Consider the following 18,311-nt stretch of genomic DNA (forward strand, 5'->3'; position numbering starts at 1 on the left):
TGGAGAGAGCATTTTGAAAACAAAGGTTTGGAAATGTTTCCATTTTCATATGACTTTGTTGCCAAAAAATGGTATGACTGTATCACCTTGAAAAACTCTCCTATATACACCCTTGGAAAGAGAATTCTCCAACTTGTTAAAAATATATAAGGTCAACACTTTCCAGGTAGTTTGCAAAAACAAAACAAATAACACAAAACAGATAGAAATTTACTAGCTGAACACTATTACAAGAATTTTTTGTTTTGTTTTTCAGTTTGGGGGAGAGGAGGTGGAAAATGAGGAAACCAGCAAAATATTTGCCCCCCAGAAAAAGAAAGAAAAGAGGGTCACTGGAGGTTTTGTTTCTGTTTTGTTAAAGAATGCATTGAAAAGAACAAAAGTAAGGCCAGAAGGAATGAGACAAGCAGCACACCTTTGAAAGCTACAGGTTGCATTTATTATAGACTTAGAAGGAAAAGCAAGCTCTATATAATAGAGATTCACAGTTTCATGTATAACCTCTCTTTCTGTTTAATGTATGTATTATGTTTTATACTCCATATAATATAATAAGTTATACATGTATACAAATTATAAATAAATACATATATACTGGGACCTTAAAAATTTTTGCTGACAGAGGTTTGTAATGAAAACAACTTGAAGACCACTGTCTTAGAGAGGTATTTTGGATGCTGAGAAGTTAAATGACTTCCCTGTGGTCAACAGCTCATCTATATCAGGGCCTGACTTGAATGAGACAAGATCTTCCTGACTTCAAGTTTAGCCCTCTCTACCACACCCCAATGCCTCTCAGAGTACGGTATATCAAAATGTTGCAAAAGGCAATAAATTAGAATTCTAGAATGCCAGATTTGGAAAAGACCTTAGAGATTAGCAACTCTCACTTCTTCATTTTTCAAATGAGGAAAATGAGACCCAGGGTGGGGTCAGTGAAGTCTTTAAGGTCCACAGGTAATAAGAGCTAGCCCTCAAACCCAGAGCCTCTGACTCTAAATATGAACAATATATTATTCTCAAAATAAAATTCTTTATTAGCTTGTGTAGCTTAGAAAAAGAAGGGAAAATACATTTTCCCTCCATTGCATCAGTGATGTGACTTGGGGCCAGAGGTAAAGGAATAAATACATTACACAGGTCAAAGCTAATAGCAAATAATAAATATTTGATTCATTTTCAGCAAAGGAGACTGGGCTCTAAACTGTTTATACCTCCCATGTAATATGGTGGGGGGGCCCTGAAGTGTCCACACTTCCCACATAATAGATGGAGCTCCAAAGTGTTCACACCTCCCTTCAGCCCCTCTCCACCACCCCTGCCCAAAGTGTTCACACCTCCAATGTAATCAGACCTCCCTTGTAACATGGGATCAGGTACCTTGCTGATGAGGGCCAGGAACAGTGGATGAATTCTAACACAAACTTAAAAGGCAGCATGATCAGCTTTGCCCAGCTTGAATGAAAGAGTCCTGAATGTTCCAAAATCAGGGGAATGCTCAGTCAGTTATTCTGCTCAGGTGCTCTAGGAATTCTCTAGATCAAGTTCAAGGCTATTTTTGAGGCTTCCAAAATAAACTTTGGACCTCTGACTCACCAAGAAGCATATTAGTTAGTGATAGTCAAACTCAGACTGAACTGGACAGTGTTCTTTGATACAGAGAACTATTCCAAAGGCTTGATAATGTGTTTCATAGCTTTCTTCTCCCTTCTAGGCTCCTTCCAGCATTGTTTCCTTTATCTCAGGTCAGAAGCTCAAAGCTCAAACTTCAGACTGTGGAAGGCTAATAGATCAGGTAGAGGTTTATGTCTACAAAAGTGGAGGCTTTATCTCATCCACAAAAAAATCCTCTCACCCACTCTTATGACTTGAAAGTCTTTATCCACAAAAAAACTGATAAATTTCCATCTTGTTTCTTGTTTTGACTTCATTTCTCCCATGTTAATTAGGTATTTCCTCCACCTAATTTATGGCTTAAAAGATCCAAATAGCTCCTCACTGTTTAATTTTTCTTCTTCATAGAGCAAAATATTTTCCATCAATTTCTTCTTGGCATCATTGACTTCAACTTCCCAAGAATCTTCTGTGGCTAACAACAAAGGAAAATTAATATGAGTAGGAGCAAAAGAAGGGGAAATACACCTCCCTCTTCCACCCCTTTCCCACTCAAAATTTTTCAGTGACTCAAAATCATAGGGATTATTCTTCATTCTTCATTATTCCTAGAGGGCAGAATTAGGAGGCCTGGGTAAAAGTTGAAGAGAGAGGTAGATTTCTTCCCAATATAAGGAAAAATGTCCTAAAAATTGAATCTGTCCAAAAGTGGAATGAGCTGCCTCCCTAGATGGTTTTCTGTAACTGGACAGTTTCTAATCCCTCTAGCTGCTAGTGTCCCACCTATAGCCCTACCTAAATCACTAATTTAAATCACCTAGAAGGCCCTGATGGTAATGGGTCGAAGAACAGTAATTTTCATAGTGGGGAAGGGAGAGAAAAAAAGGACCAGATAACAGTTCTATAGTAGATGGATACCCAGAGGCTGAGTTATAATAAGCATCCCACAATGGCGTGAGAGCTCTGGGTGCATGTATAGGGAAGGGAATTTGAAAAAAAAATTAAGGCATAAAAATGAAAACAGAGAAGGACTGAAGACAAATTTCTTTAACCTCACCATTTTTATTGCCTAAAGATCCAACTCGTGACCTCTTAGGAACAATTTTGAAATTCTGTAACCCCCTAGCAGAATGCTAGCCAGCAGCTGCTGGAAGTGACTTGGGGGCGTGCTGCAAGGTGTCAGGAGACTCTACAAACCTCCCCTCCCCCAGAATCTGGAACCAGGGAAAGTGTGTGATTCTGAGATGGGGAAGGAGGAAATAAACGTTTCCATGTTCTTACCATCTTGAGGATGTGAAGGACCAGAACACGTTGAAGAGTCAGCCTCTACCTCACTGGTCAGACACCTTCCTTCCCTATGCCCTGGCTGGGGTGATGAGGACTCTGCTCCTGACCAGAGTCCATTCTTGTCATGATCATCTGAAGAAGAGACTTCTGTGCTGAGATTGTCAACATCATCAGTTTCTTCTGGGGTGTTCACTGATGACCTCTCCAATTCCAAGTTGCTGCCAGGGTTGAGGAGTTTCTGAGGATTTCTGATTTGTCGATCTAACTCTGCCATAGTAGCACACACCTGTGGGGGAGAAGATGCATTCTCCAGTCAGCTTCTCTTTAAAAAGGAAAAATCATGGGATGTAGTGAAAAGAACCATGGGAGTCTTTTGGAAGTCAGAGTCCTAGCTCTGCTATATATGAGCATGGACAAGTTGTTCAATCTCCCTAGCCTGCGTTTCCATATTTGTAAAAATTGGATTTGCCCTTCCTGACCCACAGAGCTATTGTGAGGATCAAATATAATGGATAAAAGGCCCTGCTTGCCTCACCAACTCATTTATTCAGCTGGTTAAGAGCATGACTTTTGGGGAGGAAACTCAATCTCACCTGGGTCAGGTTGGGGGATTTTTTCTGCAGGCAGAGGTAGATAGCTGTGGCAAAGTTTACAGCACAGTTTTCTGGCAGGTGCCCAGCTTTGGCATCCTGGTATTTCTGGCAGATCTCCTTTGCAGCTAGCTTCTCCACACCCTTGTTCTTGGAGCACGGTAGGGCTTTAGTGCTCGGGATTTCACTGATGAGTAGGTCCTTCTGTGGAAGGAAGAGATCCTTATGTAAACTGACAATGCTTAACCAAACCAGCTGCAATAGGGATTTTCAAACTTTTTCAGGCTGTGGGATTTTTTTTTTTCAAAAAGAAATTTATGGAACCTTGATATCATGGAAAAATAAATGCCATCAGTTTTCCACCTCTACAATCCTTTTCTCAGTCACTTCCTGGCCCAGTCCTTGATTTGTCTTTGAGAACAAATGCACCACTACAGAGTGAAGGAAAGAGTAAAATTTGGAGATAGAAGTGCAAGGGAGAACATTTTAAAATAATATCCCCTAACTAATATAAAATGTAGAGGGATGGAAGGGAAATTCAAATATTTCACAAAAATCCCGAAAACCAAACATCCCACCAAACCCAATGAACTTCATAGACCCCAGGGCATCCCATCATGGAACCCAGGGAGAAAACCCCTGGTCTAGACAATGAGAGATTTCCGTTTGGCCACTAACTACAGCTTGACCTTGCCAAAGCGACCACTTTGTAGGCTGGGGAAAATGGGATAGGCCTATAGACTACAGTGATGGGAGAAAATAACAGTTCTCTTCCCCTCTAAGTGGAGAGAAAGCTGTTTCCTGCTTCTAGCCCTGACATCAAATGGATGGCAATACTGGGGCCAGCCAAGGAGAGGAAGAGTTTTGGTCCCATGTAAAAGGAAATTGCCCAATCCAAGACTTGCATGACACCACACACCCCTTATAAAAAATGACCTACCCCAAGGCGGGGGAAAAAACTAAACTACTCAAGTGATAGTCTGTAAGAGATCAGAGAAATATCGTTAACACTGGAGTAACACATAATACCATGAAGTGCTGACCTTTGTATACAAAGACTGAGTCAGTAAAGCAGGGGCTTTTGAATTGACTGTTTCCCCAGGAAAGGAGAAACATTTGCCTAGCATCTGGAAACTTAGCACAATAACTAGGGGAACCCAGCAAAACAAAGAAAGGGTAGAGAGCAGATTTAACTGTGACTATGTTAGTCTCATGGTTTGGTATGGAGTAGCCTTGAGCAAGAATATTTAGGAATCAATTAATCAACAAGCATTTATTAAGTGCCTACTGTGTTCCAGGCACCAATGCCAGGCACTGTAAATACAATCAAAACAAACTCTGAAAAATAGGAGATGAGTATTGCTCAGAGATCAGACTGGCCACAGCACTGCTTACTGCCTTTGGGCGGAACCAGTTTAGGGCTAGAGAGAAAACAAGGAAGGTTTTCTGCAGATGGGGAAGGGCCTAGTGGTAGCTGAGTAGATGAACACTCATATTTTGTGCACTCTATTGGTTTGCATTTCTCTAATCAGTAGTGATTTAGAGCATTTTTTCATATGCCTATAGATAGCTTTAATTTCTTCCTCTGAAAACTGCCTGTTCATATCCTTTGACCATTTCTCAATTGGGGAATGGCTTGTATTCCTATATATTTGGCTCAGTTCCCTGTATATTTTAGAAATGAGGCCTTTATCAGAGATACTAGTTGTAAAGATTTTCTCCCAATTTTCTGCTTCCCTCCTAATTTTTGTTGCATTGGCTTTTTTTGTACAAAAACATTTCAATTTAACATAATCAAAATTATCCATTTTGCATTTTGTAATGCTCTCTGTCTCTTGTTGGGTCATGAATTCTTTGCTTTTCCATAAATCTGATAAGTAAACTATTCCTTGCTCTCCCAAATTACTTATAGTATCAGCCTTTACTCCTAAATCATGAACCCATTTTGACTTTATTTTGGTATATGGTGTAAGATATTGGTCTATGCCCAGTTTCTGCCCTACCATTTTCCAATTTTCCCAACAGTTTTTGTGAAATAGTGAATTATTAGCCCAGAAGCTGGCCTCTTTGGGTTTATCAAAGAGTAGATTGCTATAGTTGTTGACTTCTCCATCTTGTATTCCTATCCTATTCCACTGATCCACACCTCTGTTTCTTAGCCAGTACCAGGTAATTTTGATGACTGCTGCTCTGTAGTACAGTTTAATATCTGGTATGGCTAGGCCACCTTCTCTAGCATTTCTTTTCATTAATACCCTAGATATTCTAGACCTCTTGTTTTTCCAGATGAATTTTGTTATTATTTTGTCCAGCTCAGTAAAACAATTTTTTGTAGTTCGATTGGTATGGCACTGAATAGATAGATTAATTTAGGTGAAATTGTCATTTTTATTATATTAGCTCGGCCTAACCATGAGCAACTGATATTTTTCCATTTATTTAGATCTGACTTTATTTGCATGAAAAGTGTTTCATAGTTATGTTCATATAGGCCCTGAGTTTGTCTTGGCAAATAGACTCCCAAATATTTTATAGTGTCTACATGTGCAGTCTATTGGAACTGGAAATTGTGACATATGTCTCTTCCCTCTCTTGTCCTCTAACTTCTCCAGAACTGTGGCTCTGCTTGGTACCAACTCTGTAGTCAAAAGTCAAGTCACCACAAGGGTAAGTCTGTGAAGACAGGGTCATTCAGACACAGCTATGGCTACACCTCTGACTTCCACCGATATGTCTGAGAGCCCCGGAGAGAACACACATTCTCCCCTCTTACTCCATGCCCAAGCCAGTCTCTGGCTAAGGTGAAAAGGTTATCAATGGGCCCGAAGGGAGATGTAGCCCATGAACTTGGCCTTATTAGTACAGAAACTTAACCAATTGAACCAGTGCCTTACCAGATAAACTGGAGTTCTCTCTTTATCCATCGCTGGGATACCGGTCAGAATCTCTGCTAACACCTAGAGAGAACATTGTATTAGGGTCTTGAGTATGTACATGGTCTATTCAAGAGAGTTACCCTTTATTCATAATGATAGTATCTAGTATTTGGAAAGCACTTCAGCCTGTGTGTGTGTGTGTGTGTGTGTTTAAAGCCTTTTCCAATTGATGACTGAATATGCATTTATCCCCAATATCCTGTAATGGGTGTTAGATGGTACAGTTATCATTACTCCCATTTTTCGGGTGAGAAAATTGGCACTATTATTATGCAGGCCTAGGTTACTGCCAAGATGGTCCCTTTCAACCACTAGTGCCTCCCTATAGTACGGGGGTCACGAAGAGTTGGACACGACTAAACAACAACTCCAATCAATACTGATGATCACTCCCGGACTCATCTCTTCTTTAAGCACTACTTTCACTGGGTTACTCTATTACCCAGAAATCTCCACAGGATCATAGAATCAGAGCTAGACGGGACCTTAGAGACCATCTCGTCCAACCCTGTATTTTACAGACCAGGAGACGGAGGTTGTATTGTTAATGTATATTTGCTTAATTTAAGAACCTTTCCCATCCATTAATGGGCCTTTGTGATCTGCTTAAGTGACATGGAAGCCTAAGTCCCAGGAAGCCTGTGGTGGGAGGAGCTTGCTGAAAGGGGTGGAGCATGAAGGGCAGGGCAGGAAGGGTGGAGCAGGAGGGGTGGGGCAGGGAGAGGCGGGGCAGGAGGGGCAGGGCAGGAGGGGAGGGGCAGGAAGGGTAGAGCAGAACTAAGACGAAGGAAGTTGGTCAGAGCAGTTAGAGGGAGAGAGACAAAGCAGGCAAGCAGGCAGCTGTGAGGTTTTATTGATGGGAAGGCCGAGCAGGGAGAAGGCTTTGGGATGGCGGCGCTCCCTGCGCTCCCTGCAATGATAATGTACATAAACTTCTTTGTTGCTATAGTGGATTTGGCTTTCTGGTGTTTGAATAAATGTTTTGGTTCTGTCTTCCGTATGGAGAGTCTGTTACATCTGGTGATTCAGAACTACCCCAGAATATTCATAGTCCCATGGGTCCTGATTATTGCGTTGGTGATACAGAGGCTCAAGGTTATGTAGGTAGCAAGTAACAGAGGCAGAATTTGCACCCAGGTCCTCTAAAACCAGTGGCCTTTCCATTGTACCATATGGCCTTTAATGCCCTCCATTGTTCACAGGCTACACTCCTTACCTCATTTCCAAGGCTATCTAAAATCTGTCCCCAACCTAGCGAGCCAATCTCACTGCCTACTCTTCTTCAGCACCAGCTTCCTCCGGAGGCAAGTCCCACTCCTCACTGCTCCACAGGCATGTTTGGCTCATTGACATCTCTGTGACTTCACCCCTCCACTCTGTCTGACCAACTCACTCCCAACCCTCAAGGCTCAGCTCAAGTCCTACTTGTATAGAAAGTCTTCAGCAGATGCTCCAACCCACACGTCTCTCTCATTTCTCTGAAATCTGATACCACTTACAGTGGGTACCATTTGTTTTTCCTACAATTAATTTTCTATCTCACATTGTGATCTGTTTCCATCTACTTGTCCCAACTCTCCAATGAGATCTACTTTTAAAATGTCTTATTTTAAGGAACTTAATCATCAGTAAACACAAACATTTCGATGTTGAAAGAACAAAAAAAGATTATATACTAAACTATGAACTATTAGGTATAGTTTGCTTTTAAAAATTGTATATTAAATTTATCAAGGTTGTAACAAAATTGCCCTGCTCGTGTCAATAAGACCTTGAGATCCTTGACAACAAGACCGTGGCTCTTGATTCTTTGGGATCCTCCTAAGCAAGGTCTGAGCACTCCTTAGATTCCTGCAGAATTGCATCAAAGCACAAAGGGCTGGAATACACAGGTAGATCACAACAATGGCAAGACAAGAACCCAGAACTGTAACTCTATGCCCAAGGACTTCTTACAATACACTACACGGCGGAATGTGATTTTTAAAGTACACAAAGGTCCTTTTTCTGAGCGGCTACCCTTCCAAAATGTTCCTCAAGGGTACCGAGTCCAACAAGGGGGAAATGTTGCACACGTGGCCCCCATTATCTGTTGTTTCTGCTTAACTATTTTACTTTGTTACTAGGGAGGATTAGATTCCAGGAAACAGGATCTTGAAATGACTAGGATATAAAAACAAAAGACACAAACAAAACTTTTTTTTTAACTTCGTTGAGCCATTCCTTGTGATGCCAAGCCTAGAGCTCTCCTTATCCCGCCATACTTACAAGGCAGGCAAGAGAAAGAAACGTAGACGCTTAAAGCCCATCCCTACAAAGAATGGAAAACTTACTATTCCACAGCTAAAGATGTCAACCCTTTCTGTGAGCTGCCCCACTCTGATGAAATCTTCTGGGACATAGGCAGCCATGGCCTGGAAAAGCTGGGTGTTCATCATGGTATAGGAGGATTTTTTATCATCGGAGGATAATCTAACCCTTGGGTGTCCAAGCTTCGGGGTGAAGTTTCTTTCCAACAGAACATTGGAGCTATAGAAGATCAAGCAGGAGCAAAATGTTATCTTCTGAACTGGGCAGAAAAGAGCACTCAAAAACAAATGGGGAACACATTTAACACAACATTGTACAATGGCCAACTTTGATAAACTTAGCTTTTTTCAGCAATGCAATGATCTAAGACAATTCTAAAAGACTCATAATGGAAAATGCTATCCACATCCAGAGAAAGAACTATGGAGTCTGAATGCAGATTGAAGCAGACTATTTCATCTCTTTTGTTTTTTCTTTCTTGTGGTTTTTCCCTTTTGTTTTAATTCTTTTTTTACAACATGACTAATGTGGAAATATGTTTAATAGGATTGTACATGTATAGCCTATATCAGATTGGATGCCATCTTGGGGAGGAGGGAGGACAGGAAGGAAGAAAAAAATTAGAACTCAAAATCTTATAAAAGTGAATGCTGAAAAGTATAAATAAATGATTTTTGGAAAAATTATTAAAAACAAATGAAGTCAAAATTTGGAGCAGCCTGAGTTCCATAATGTACAATCAATTTTGTTGGATTCCTTGGGTGTGGCCTTAAATAGTCTAACCATAATGCAATCCTCACAATAATCCTACAAGTTCAATAATATAAGGATTATATTCTCCCATTTTACTAAGTTAAATATCAAAACAGGAAAGAACCTTGGAGATCATCTAATCCAATCAGAATCCGAGGATAAAGGAGCTAAGGGTCTTGCTCACAGCTCAGCTGGTGGGAGGCAGTGGGATATCATGAAAATATCAGTAGATGTGTCCCTCAAGGGACATAAGTTCTAATCATGACTTTGCAATCTATTTATTACCTGCGTGAACTTGGGCAAGTTTCTTTACCCCATCTAAGCCTGAATTTCCTCATCTGTTAAATTAAAGGGATTAGATTAGAGGAACTCTTGGATCACTTCCAACTCTAACTCCTTTTATCCTGTAAGAGGAAAACAGGAGAAGGGCACTGAGAGCCATAACTAGGACAAGGCAAGTGGGGCTTGGTTCCAGGGTACCAGGATGCAGAAGGCAAACTTCTTTCCTCTTCCTGTAAACCCTCCAGTACTCCAGAAATTGCTTTTGTGTCTTGAAGAACTCCACCAGCCTATGTGACCCTGTTCCCTTGGCTGGCTTATAACCAGGGTACCCCTTTCCCTTGGCCTGCCTTTCCCCCAACACTTACTGGGATGCTGCTGGGATTTTCTGAAGGACAGAATGTCAGCTCTCACAGGGCAACTGCACCCACAGCATGATTATCCTCTATTCCACTGCCCCCCTCCCCAAAACTGCTTTTGCCCTGAATGAAAAGATTCCAAGTTAGGGCTCTAAGGAAACCAAACTCAGGAACAGTTACTAATTCATCTTGTCATGTCCTGTTCTCACCTTTTGATATTACCATGTATAATCTTGAGACCATGTAAGTATTCTACAGCTCCAAGAAACCCTAAGGAAATGCTAATCCGCTGTTCCCATGTCAGGGGATCAGTATTGTCCTAAAGGAAGAAGAGAAGGAAATCAGTTACTTCTGGCCTTTTAGCTTTAACTGAAAAGTAAATTTTATGTTTAATTTATGCAGCAAAACAAGATTTCCATAACATAGTACAATAAAAAAGATGATTGCACATGAAACTATAAATCCACCATGCACAACTTGCTATTCCTTTCAAATATGCAACAAAATTACCATGTAAATTTCTTTTTTTTTCTTTCCTCCACTCCCCACCTCCCACCCTAGAGACGGCTACCATTAGACACAAATAGGTATATATATATAGTAGGTAAAATTTTTCTATACATATTTCTATTTATCAGTTCTTTCTCTGGATGCAGATAGTGTCTTTCTTCATATATCCTTTAAGATTAATTAGGGCACTTATAATAGTCAAAATAACTTATTTGATAAAAGTAAAACCCACATGATAGTAACCCTAATGCCTTTATTTTAGTGCCCCTCATAGCATCAAGAGCAGCTAGGTGGTGCAGTGGATAGAGTGCTGAGCCTCGAGTCAAGAAGACCTGAGTTCAAATCCAGCCTCAGGTACCTCCTAGCTGTATGACCCTGGGCAAAATACTTAACCTCTGCCTGTCTCAGTTTCCTCAATTGAAATATAGGGACCATAAGAGCACCTACCTCACAGGGTTGTTGTGAGAATCAAATGAGATAATATTTGTAAAAGACTTAGAACAGTGCCTAGCATATGGTAGGTGTTATATAAATGCTTATTCCCTTCCCTGTGACCTATAGGTTGTTTTCATTGCCATCCCCCTAGTGCACATAGCCATAATTCTCTCCTGGGGTTATCAATTACTGTAGAGTCATTCAATTACATAGAATCCTGCATTTTGTGCCTCTCGTGCAGTAGGCACTTCATCAATGTCTACTTAATTAAATTTTACTTTCTTATGTTGTTCCTGAATGTATATGAGCCTTCTCTCTCCAAAGATACTGGAACTGTTGTAAACTTTGTTTGTATCTCACAATATAAAAGAATGTTAGAGCTAGGAGGAACTTTAGAACACAGAGTATTGGATATAAAAGGCCTTTAAAACAGAAAATGTGAGTTAGGAAGGAACCTTAAAATACTACCTGAGTTGAAAGGGGCCTTAAAACCTGGACTACTGGAACATAGAAGGTTAGTGCTGCTAGAGACCTTGGAACACAAACATCAGAGCTAGAAGTGACTAGAAATTATCTAGCCCAAGACTTAGATGAACTGATGCAAAGTGAAGTGAGCAGAACCAGGTAATCATCGTATATAAAACAGCAACATTGTAATGATGATCAGCTGTGAAAGACTTAGCCATTCTTGGCAATACAATGATCCAAGGCAATTCTGAAGGACTCATAATGAAAAATGTTGTCAATACCCAGAGAAAGAACTGATGGAGTCTGAATATAGATCAAAGCATACTTTTTTTTTTTTGCTTTCTTTATTTTTCTTGGGTTTTTCTTCTTTTGATCTGTGTTTTCTTTTGCAACATGGCTAATATGGAAATGTTTTACATGACTACACATGTATAACCTATATCAAATTGCTTATCTTCTCAAAGAGAGGCGAAGGGAGGGAGTTTGGAACTCAAAAAAATTTTTTAATGAATGTTAAAAAAAATTTTGCATGTAACTGAAAAATATTTAATGAAATAAAAATATATTGGAGAAAAAAAAGAAAATATCTAGCCCAACCTCTTCATCTTACAGAAGAGGTGGCTAAGGTAGATTTCTCTCCCCCCAGGGGAAAAAATTTGTCTCAGGTCAAACAGCTAGTTAAAAGCAGAGCTAAGATTCAAAGGAAGACCTCCTGGTCCAGCATGCCTTCTAATGCATCAGTTAACTTTAAGGGCTAGTTTAGTGAATAGATTCCTACGTTAGATAAATGTAGATAATAGAAGACACAAAGAAGAGCACAGCATGATAAAAGTTATCTCAGTTTAACAAATATCTGCTCTTTCCCCTCCACCAGGATATTTCTGTTGGAGCCTGTGTCATTGAATGACAGTGTCTTCCAATGTTCTCACTGATGCATGTATTCCTTCCACAGTAAAGATCACAGCACAACCCATCGAGGATCCATGGATAGCAACAAGAGTGAATGGAAAGCATCTGCATAATGTTTGGTGCGTAGTACTCTGAACACTTCCTTAAGAGGCAAAATAAAAATCAAACAATGAATGATGGGGGGACAGCCCTAGAACACGGCAGCAACCAGAGGCCCTTACTTGACATCGGAGTCTGTCCTCGACGGAGCCATTGGGCATGTAAGGGTGTATCACACTGTGAAACACTTCCCCAGTACAGAAGCCAAGCAAGGGTAAGATGTTTTGATGGGAGCACCTGGAAACAAACACAAGTTCATGTGTGAAGAATGAGAGTAGATGAGTTTTTTAATTTCCATTACAGGATGACAGAATCTCAGAGGTGAGGGAGCCCTCAGGGCCCATCTAGTCCAACCTATACACGAAAGAAAAAAAAAAAAAGGATTCCACTCCACCATGTCCGAGAAGTCGTCACCTGGGCATGGCTTGAAGACCCCAAATGACAAGAACCCATGACCTCCCAAGGTGGGCCATCCTTCCTCATTTGGATAATTCTCGTGGTCAGGAAGTTTTCCTTAGAGCAAATCTAAATCTGCCTTTGATTGCTGCTGCGCTCTTACCGAATAATAGCTGACATTTATATAATACTTTAAGGTTTACAAAGAGCTTTATACATATCATCTCATTTTTCTCCTCACAATAAATCTGGAAGGTAGGTGCTATTATTATCTCCATTTGATAGATGAGAAAACTGAGGCGAATAAGTTAAGTGACTCAACTAGTAAGCGTCTAAGGCCAAATTTGAACTCAGGTCTTCCTGACTCTGAGTCCAACACTCTATCTACTCTGCCACCTCACGGCTTAGGGCCTTTCCTAGGATTGAGCCAACTTTACGAAGCAGGCTCCCAGTCTCTAACTGTTGCCAACACCCAGAAAACCCCAAGGTCTGAAAGATGCCCTGGAAATTCACATGGGCATCTTATCCTGCTATTATCCTCTAAGAATAAAAATAACATTAGATTTGGCAGTATTCTAGAGTAAGAGAAATACATGAACTATAACAGCCTGACACAATCGAAAGGGAACCAGACAGAGTCAAGAGACCTGGGTTTGATTCTCCCTCTGCCGCTAACTTGCCAAGTAACTATGGGCAAGTCGTAATCTATCTCCCCCTCACCCCAAGTTTATTCACCTATAACCTAAAACTGACACTATCTTCTTAGCAGGGTCAAATGAGAAAATGAATAGAAAGCACTTTATAAACTAATGTAATAAATAAAGGTCCACTTTTATTAGTGAGCAAGTAGCATGAGTGAACGTACATGTAAAATGTATGAACATAAACAAACGTACGTAAAATGCTTTGCAAACCTTAAAGGACTGCATAGATGCTAGTCATCATTTTTACTATTAAACATGAGGCTCTAATTAATACTATTATTTTATTAATCTTAGTATCAATTATATGGGGGCTAAAGCACTTAATAATCACTGAAGCTGATTAAGGTTTGTAAAGCACTTTACATCTGGTTATCTCATTTGAACTTCCCAATGACCCCATGATGTAAGCACTACAGATATTGACACATGAAAAAACTGAGACTCTGAGAAATGAAGGAAGTTACCCAAAGCCACATGGCCAGTAAGTGCCAAAGGAAGAAACGTCCTCCTGATTCAATGCCCCGTACTCCTGTTCCAATTGTTTCTAAGGTTTCTTCCAACCCTGAAATTCTGTCTTAATGGTGGATTCACTCTCAGCTGGCCATCAATACAGCCAAGTTTTATTCTTAGTCTACTGTTTACCTTCAAAAAAGTTACTGTGGTATCGCTGTTACTAGCACAGCAAATTACTGGGCTTTCCTATGCCTTGTCTTCCTCTCTGTAAAATGGGACTAAGACTACAAGTTGCTATATAAAATAAAAATCCTGGTGAATAGTTTTAAAATCCTCAGTTGAAAAGTCTAGAATTACATTTAAGTACCATTCAAATTTATAGGGTCTTTAATTTTTAAGATTAATTTTTTAAATCCATTATAATTACATTATAGTAACATTCACCAGTGGAGGACTGTAAAACTTAATGAATATTTTTTGGAGTATTTGGACTGAATGATCTGGCAGCATGATACCATGAGAAAGAGCATAGGACTAGGATTCAAGAGAACTGTCCCATGGACAAACCACTTTCCCTTCTAATACTCAGTTTCTTCATTTGTAAGATAAAGGGCTCAGATGAGATGATGTCTATACTTGCCTCCTTCTCTATGACTCCACTGTGGATACGCAATTTTAATTGAAGCTATTTCCAACCAGACACTTACCTAAGACAAATCTGGACTTCCATGTGGAAGAAACTCTCAATGGATATGTCTCTTGGGCACCTGATCTGTTGAAAACAAATTTACGTGAAAATCCTTTTAAAAGCAGTCTTTACCACATACACCTCCAGTGTTGAACACTGTTGCCCACCCCTCCCTGCTTCAGTGCTGCCCTCTGGAGCAATCAGGTAGACAAACACTTGCCTTTTGAAGCTTCTTAAAGGCATACAGCATGTTGTGTCGTTGCCCTTTATAGACATCAGCAAAATTCCCTTCGCTGATTTTGTTATCTTGGCTAAATCCATCGGTGGCCTTGATCACCTCCATTTCTGTCCAGTAAAGGCTCTCACCATTCAGACTCACAAGTGGTTTTTGCTGAGGAACGTAGACGTGGCAATTCCATGAACCCAAAGAGAAGAGATAAGCAGATCATAAAGCCCTGTTCTTCATACAAGGAGGGTGAAGCACTCTAAACAGTTACTTCATGGTTTTCTTAGAGCTTAAATGAAGAATCAGTTATGATAGCATTCTTAAGGGCAGCTAGGTGGTGCAGTGAATAGAGTGCCAGGCCTTAAGTCAAGAAGACCTATCTTCCTGAGCTCAAATCTGGCCTCAGACACTTCCTAGCTGTGTTGACCCTAAGCAAGTCACTTAGCCCTGTTGGCCTCATTTTTCTCACCTGTAAAATGAGTTGGAGAAGGAAATGGCAAATCACGTCAGCATCTTGGCCAAGAAAACCTCAAATTAGGTCACAAAGAGTTGGACATGACTGAAATGATTGAAAAAATGGGTTCTTATCTGGGTATCAAAGCAAGTCCTGTACAGGACTCCATTTGGTTCACCTTAATTCAGTGATATCCTTACAAACACTCAAAATTGATTTATTTAAAAAAAGATTCTATGACTAAGAGTTCTTATTAATTCAAGCCAGGCTGAGTGAAGTTTTTCAAGAATGATGTTTCTGGTGGGGAGAAACAACAAATGACATTAGCTGTGAAAACTGCTACCTAGAGATTTTAGTGGCAACAAATGGAATTTTACCTTTATATCTAATGAAGTAGAATTTGTTTTTAAGGAATGATGGAGGTCCTCTTCAATGAAAGGCAGATGTAGGGCTTGGTTTGTGAATCCACTTGGATGTGGCCCTGAAATGGAAAATGCATGAAATATGACTGCGTCGATCATATTCATATCAGCCTACACAGAAGTGGATTTGTCAAAGGGGAAACACTCTATCCAATGGCCCATCCAGTGGCCAATAGGATTTTAAGACTAACTCAAGGTCCTATGAGTTCTTATCTATTCCCTCTACCCCCACCTACTTTGCTGAATTTGTTTTCTCAAAGGTCCCTAATGACTCCTAATCACAAAATCCAGTGGTCTTTTCTCAATATTAATCCTCCCTGACTTTTTTTTCCCTGCAACTTCTGACACTATAGAACCATTCTCCCTTGCCTTACATGATACTGCACTTTTCTGGTTCTCCTCCTTCCTCTCTGACCATTCCTCTTTTATTTGCAAGCACCTTTTCATGCTCCAAATGACTAGGTGATTCTCAAGGTTCTGGTTTCAGGTTTCTTTTCTTTTTCCTCAGTACACTATATTTTGGCCATCTCAACCACTCCCAATGGCTTTGGGTGACCCCCAAATTTCTACCTCCAACCCCAACTTCTAGCCTGAACTTTAGCCCTTCATTTCCACTTATACATTGAACATTTCCACTAGGATGACCTGCCAGAACCTCAAATTCAACACATTCAAGGCTGATTACATCATCTGCCTCCCAAAAACATGTTCTTCTTCCAGCCTTCCCAGCTGTCATTAATAGTACCCCCATTTTCTCAGTTATCCAAGTTCAAAACCTTGCATCTCTGACTCCTCCCAATCCTCCCTTACATCTTACCAGTTGGCAAATACTGTCCATTCTGTCTCTGAAAAATTTCCAATATCTGTCTCTTCTTTTTGACTCTGCTGCAATAAACTTGGCAGGGCCCTCTGACTCTAAATTGAGTTATTTTAATAACCTCCTAACTGGCATCCCTATATCTAATCCCTCACTTCTCTTATCTAGTCTACATGTGCCTGCCAAAACCACTTCCACGATGGACAGTTCTAATCATTCTACTGATCAAAAAACATCACTGGCTTCCCATTGCCTACTGGGCAAAGCCCAAACTTGGTAGCATAGTATTTAAGGCCCTACACAATCTGGTTCCGACCTACCTTCCCTTACTTATCTCCCAGTATTCTCCTTGACATAGTCAACAACCCAGCTCAGCCAGAGCACTCCCCACCCTTTGAATGAGCACCCACATTTCCTAACTCTGGGTCTTTGTTCATGTCATTCTCTTTTCCTAGATGCCTTTGCCCTCTGAAACTCTGCTGAAACTCTGTCCACACTTCAAGGTCAAGCTCAAGTACCATCCATGCCTTTCCCTAGATTCCTCTCCCCTTAATCAGAAATAACTATTATTTACATTTTCCAAACAAAGTAAAACTAAAAGATAATGGAACAAGAAAACTATAGACCTGTGAGCTTGATGTCTATTCCTGGCAAAAATTTTAGAGACTATTATTAAAGTAAATCACTGAGAAAGGAAATAGAAATTAAAAAAAAAAAAAGCATGGTTTTACGAGGACAGGTCTTGCTAACCCTTTTTCTGCCGGGATTACTAAGCTGGTAAATCAGGGAAATGCTACAGATATAACTTACCTAAACATAGAATGCTACAAACATCGTTTACATTTTAGCCAAACATTTGATAAAGCATCTCATGCTATCCTTGTGAAAAAGGTGAAGCTATGTGGGCTAGACAATAGTACAAATAGATCCAGAAATGGCTGACTGTGTGAATTCAAAGAGTAACTAACAGTTAATATGCTATGCAAACTTGGAAGGAAGTCTGCAGTGGCGTGCCCCAGGGATCTGTACTTGCCCTTGTATTGTGTGTCACTTATATCAATGACTATAACCATATAGATGTGATCTTTGTTGTGAGAGGATCAAACAAGATGAAGTATGTGTAGCGCTTTGCAAACCTTAAGCATTATGCCTCATAAATTTCATCTTATTAGATTCAGCTCAATTCTCCAGGCTTTCAAAGTAATTTTGGATCCTGATGCTGGTACCTGGTGTATTGGCTATTCCTCCTAGCTTCGTGCCATCTCCAAATATGACAAGGCTATTTTCTATATCAGAGGCTCCCAAACTTACTTGGCCTACTGCCCTCTTTAAAAAAAAATTACTCAGTACCCCGCTCCCACCAGAAATCCACTTTCTTTAACCCTCAAATGTTTTTTTTTTTAATTTGCATCATTTCAAAGAAAAATTTCTTTAAATGACACATCTTAAATTTAGTAATTTGTGGTAAATCTGTGGGTCTTTTCCTATATTGAAATTCTGATGACACAATATTGCATCATGTAACCGTATAGTATGTATTGTAAACAAGTCATTACACGCACATATTCCTGCCGATGCACGCTGGACTTTCCGACGATGCAC

The 18,311-nt window shown here is 40.1% G+C and overlaps 1 protein-coding gene across 1 annotated transcript in view; it reads right to left on the reverse strand.

Annotated features, from left to right (window-relative positions):
• Positions 1–416: 416 nt before the first annotated feature.
• IRAK2 (interleukin 1 receptor associated kinase 2) overlaps positions 417–18,311 on the reverse strand; it is a 49,542-nt gene continuing 31,647 nt past the window's right edge. The window contains exons 4-13 of the mRNA XM_036738735.1: positions 15,848–15,951; positions 15,011–15,181; positions 14,810–14,874; positions 12,672–12,786; positions 10,338–10,447; positions 8,761–8,956; positions 6,386–6,448; positions 3,495–3,695; positions 2,896–3,187; positions 417–2,089 (exon numbers count right to left, since the gene is read on the reverse strand). Coding sequence (XP_036594630.1) covers positions 1,968–2,089; positions 2,896–3,187; positions 3,495–3,695; positions 6,386–6,448; positions 8,761–8,956; positions 10,338–10,447; positions 12,672–12,786; positions 14,810–14,874; positions 15,011–15,181; positions 15,848–15,951 — 1,439 coding nt within the window. The 3' untranslated portion in view covers positions 417–1,967. The remainder of the gene's footprint in view (positions 2,090–2,895; positions 3,188–3,494; positions 3,696–6,385; positions 6,449–8,760; positions 8,957–10,337; positions 10,448–12,671; positions 12,787–14,809; positions 14,875–15,010; positions 15,182–15,847; positions 15,952–18,311) is intronic.

This window comes from Trichosurus vulpecula, chromosome 9 (assembly GCF_011100635.1).
Source record: "Trichosurus vulpecula isolate mTriVul1 chromosome 9, mTriVul1.pri, whole genome shotgun sequence".
NCBI classification, from domain to species: domain Eukaryota; kingdom Metazoa; phylum Chordata; class Mammalia; order Diprotodontia; family Phalangeridae; genus Trichosurus; species Trichosurus vulpecula.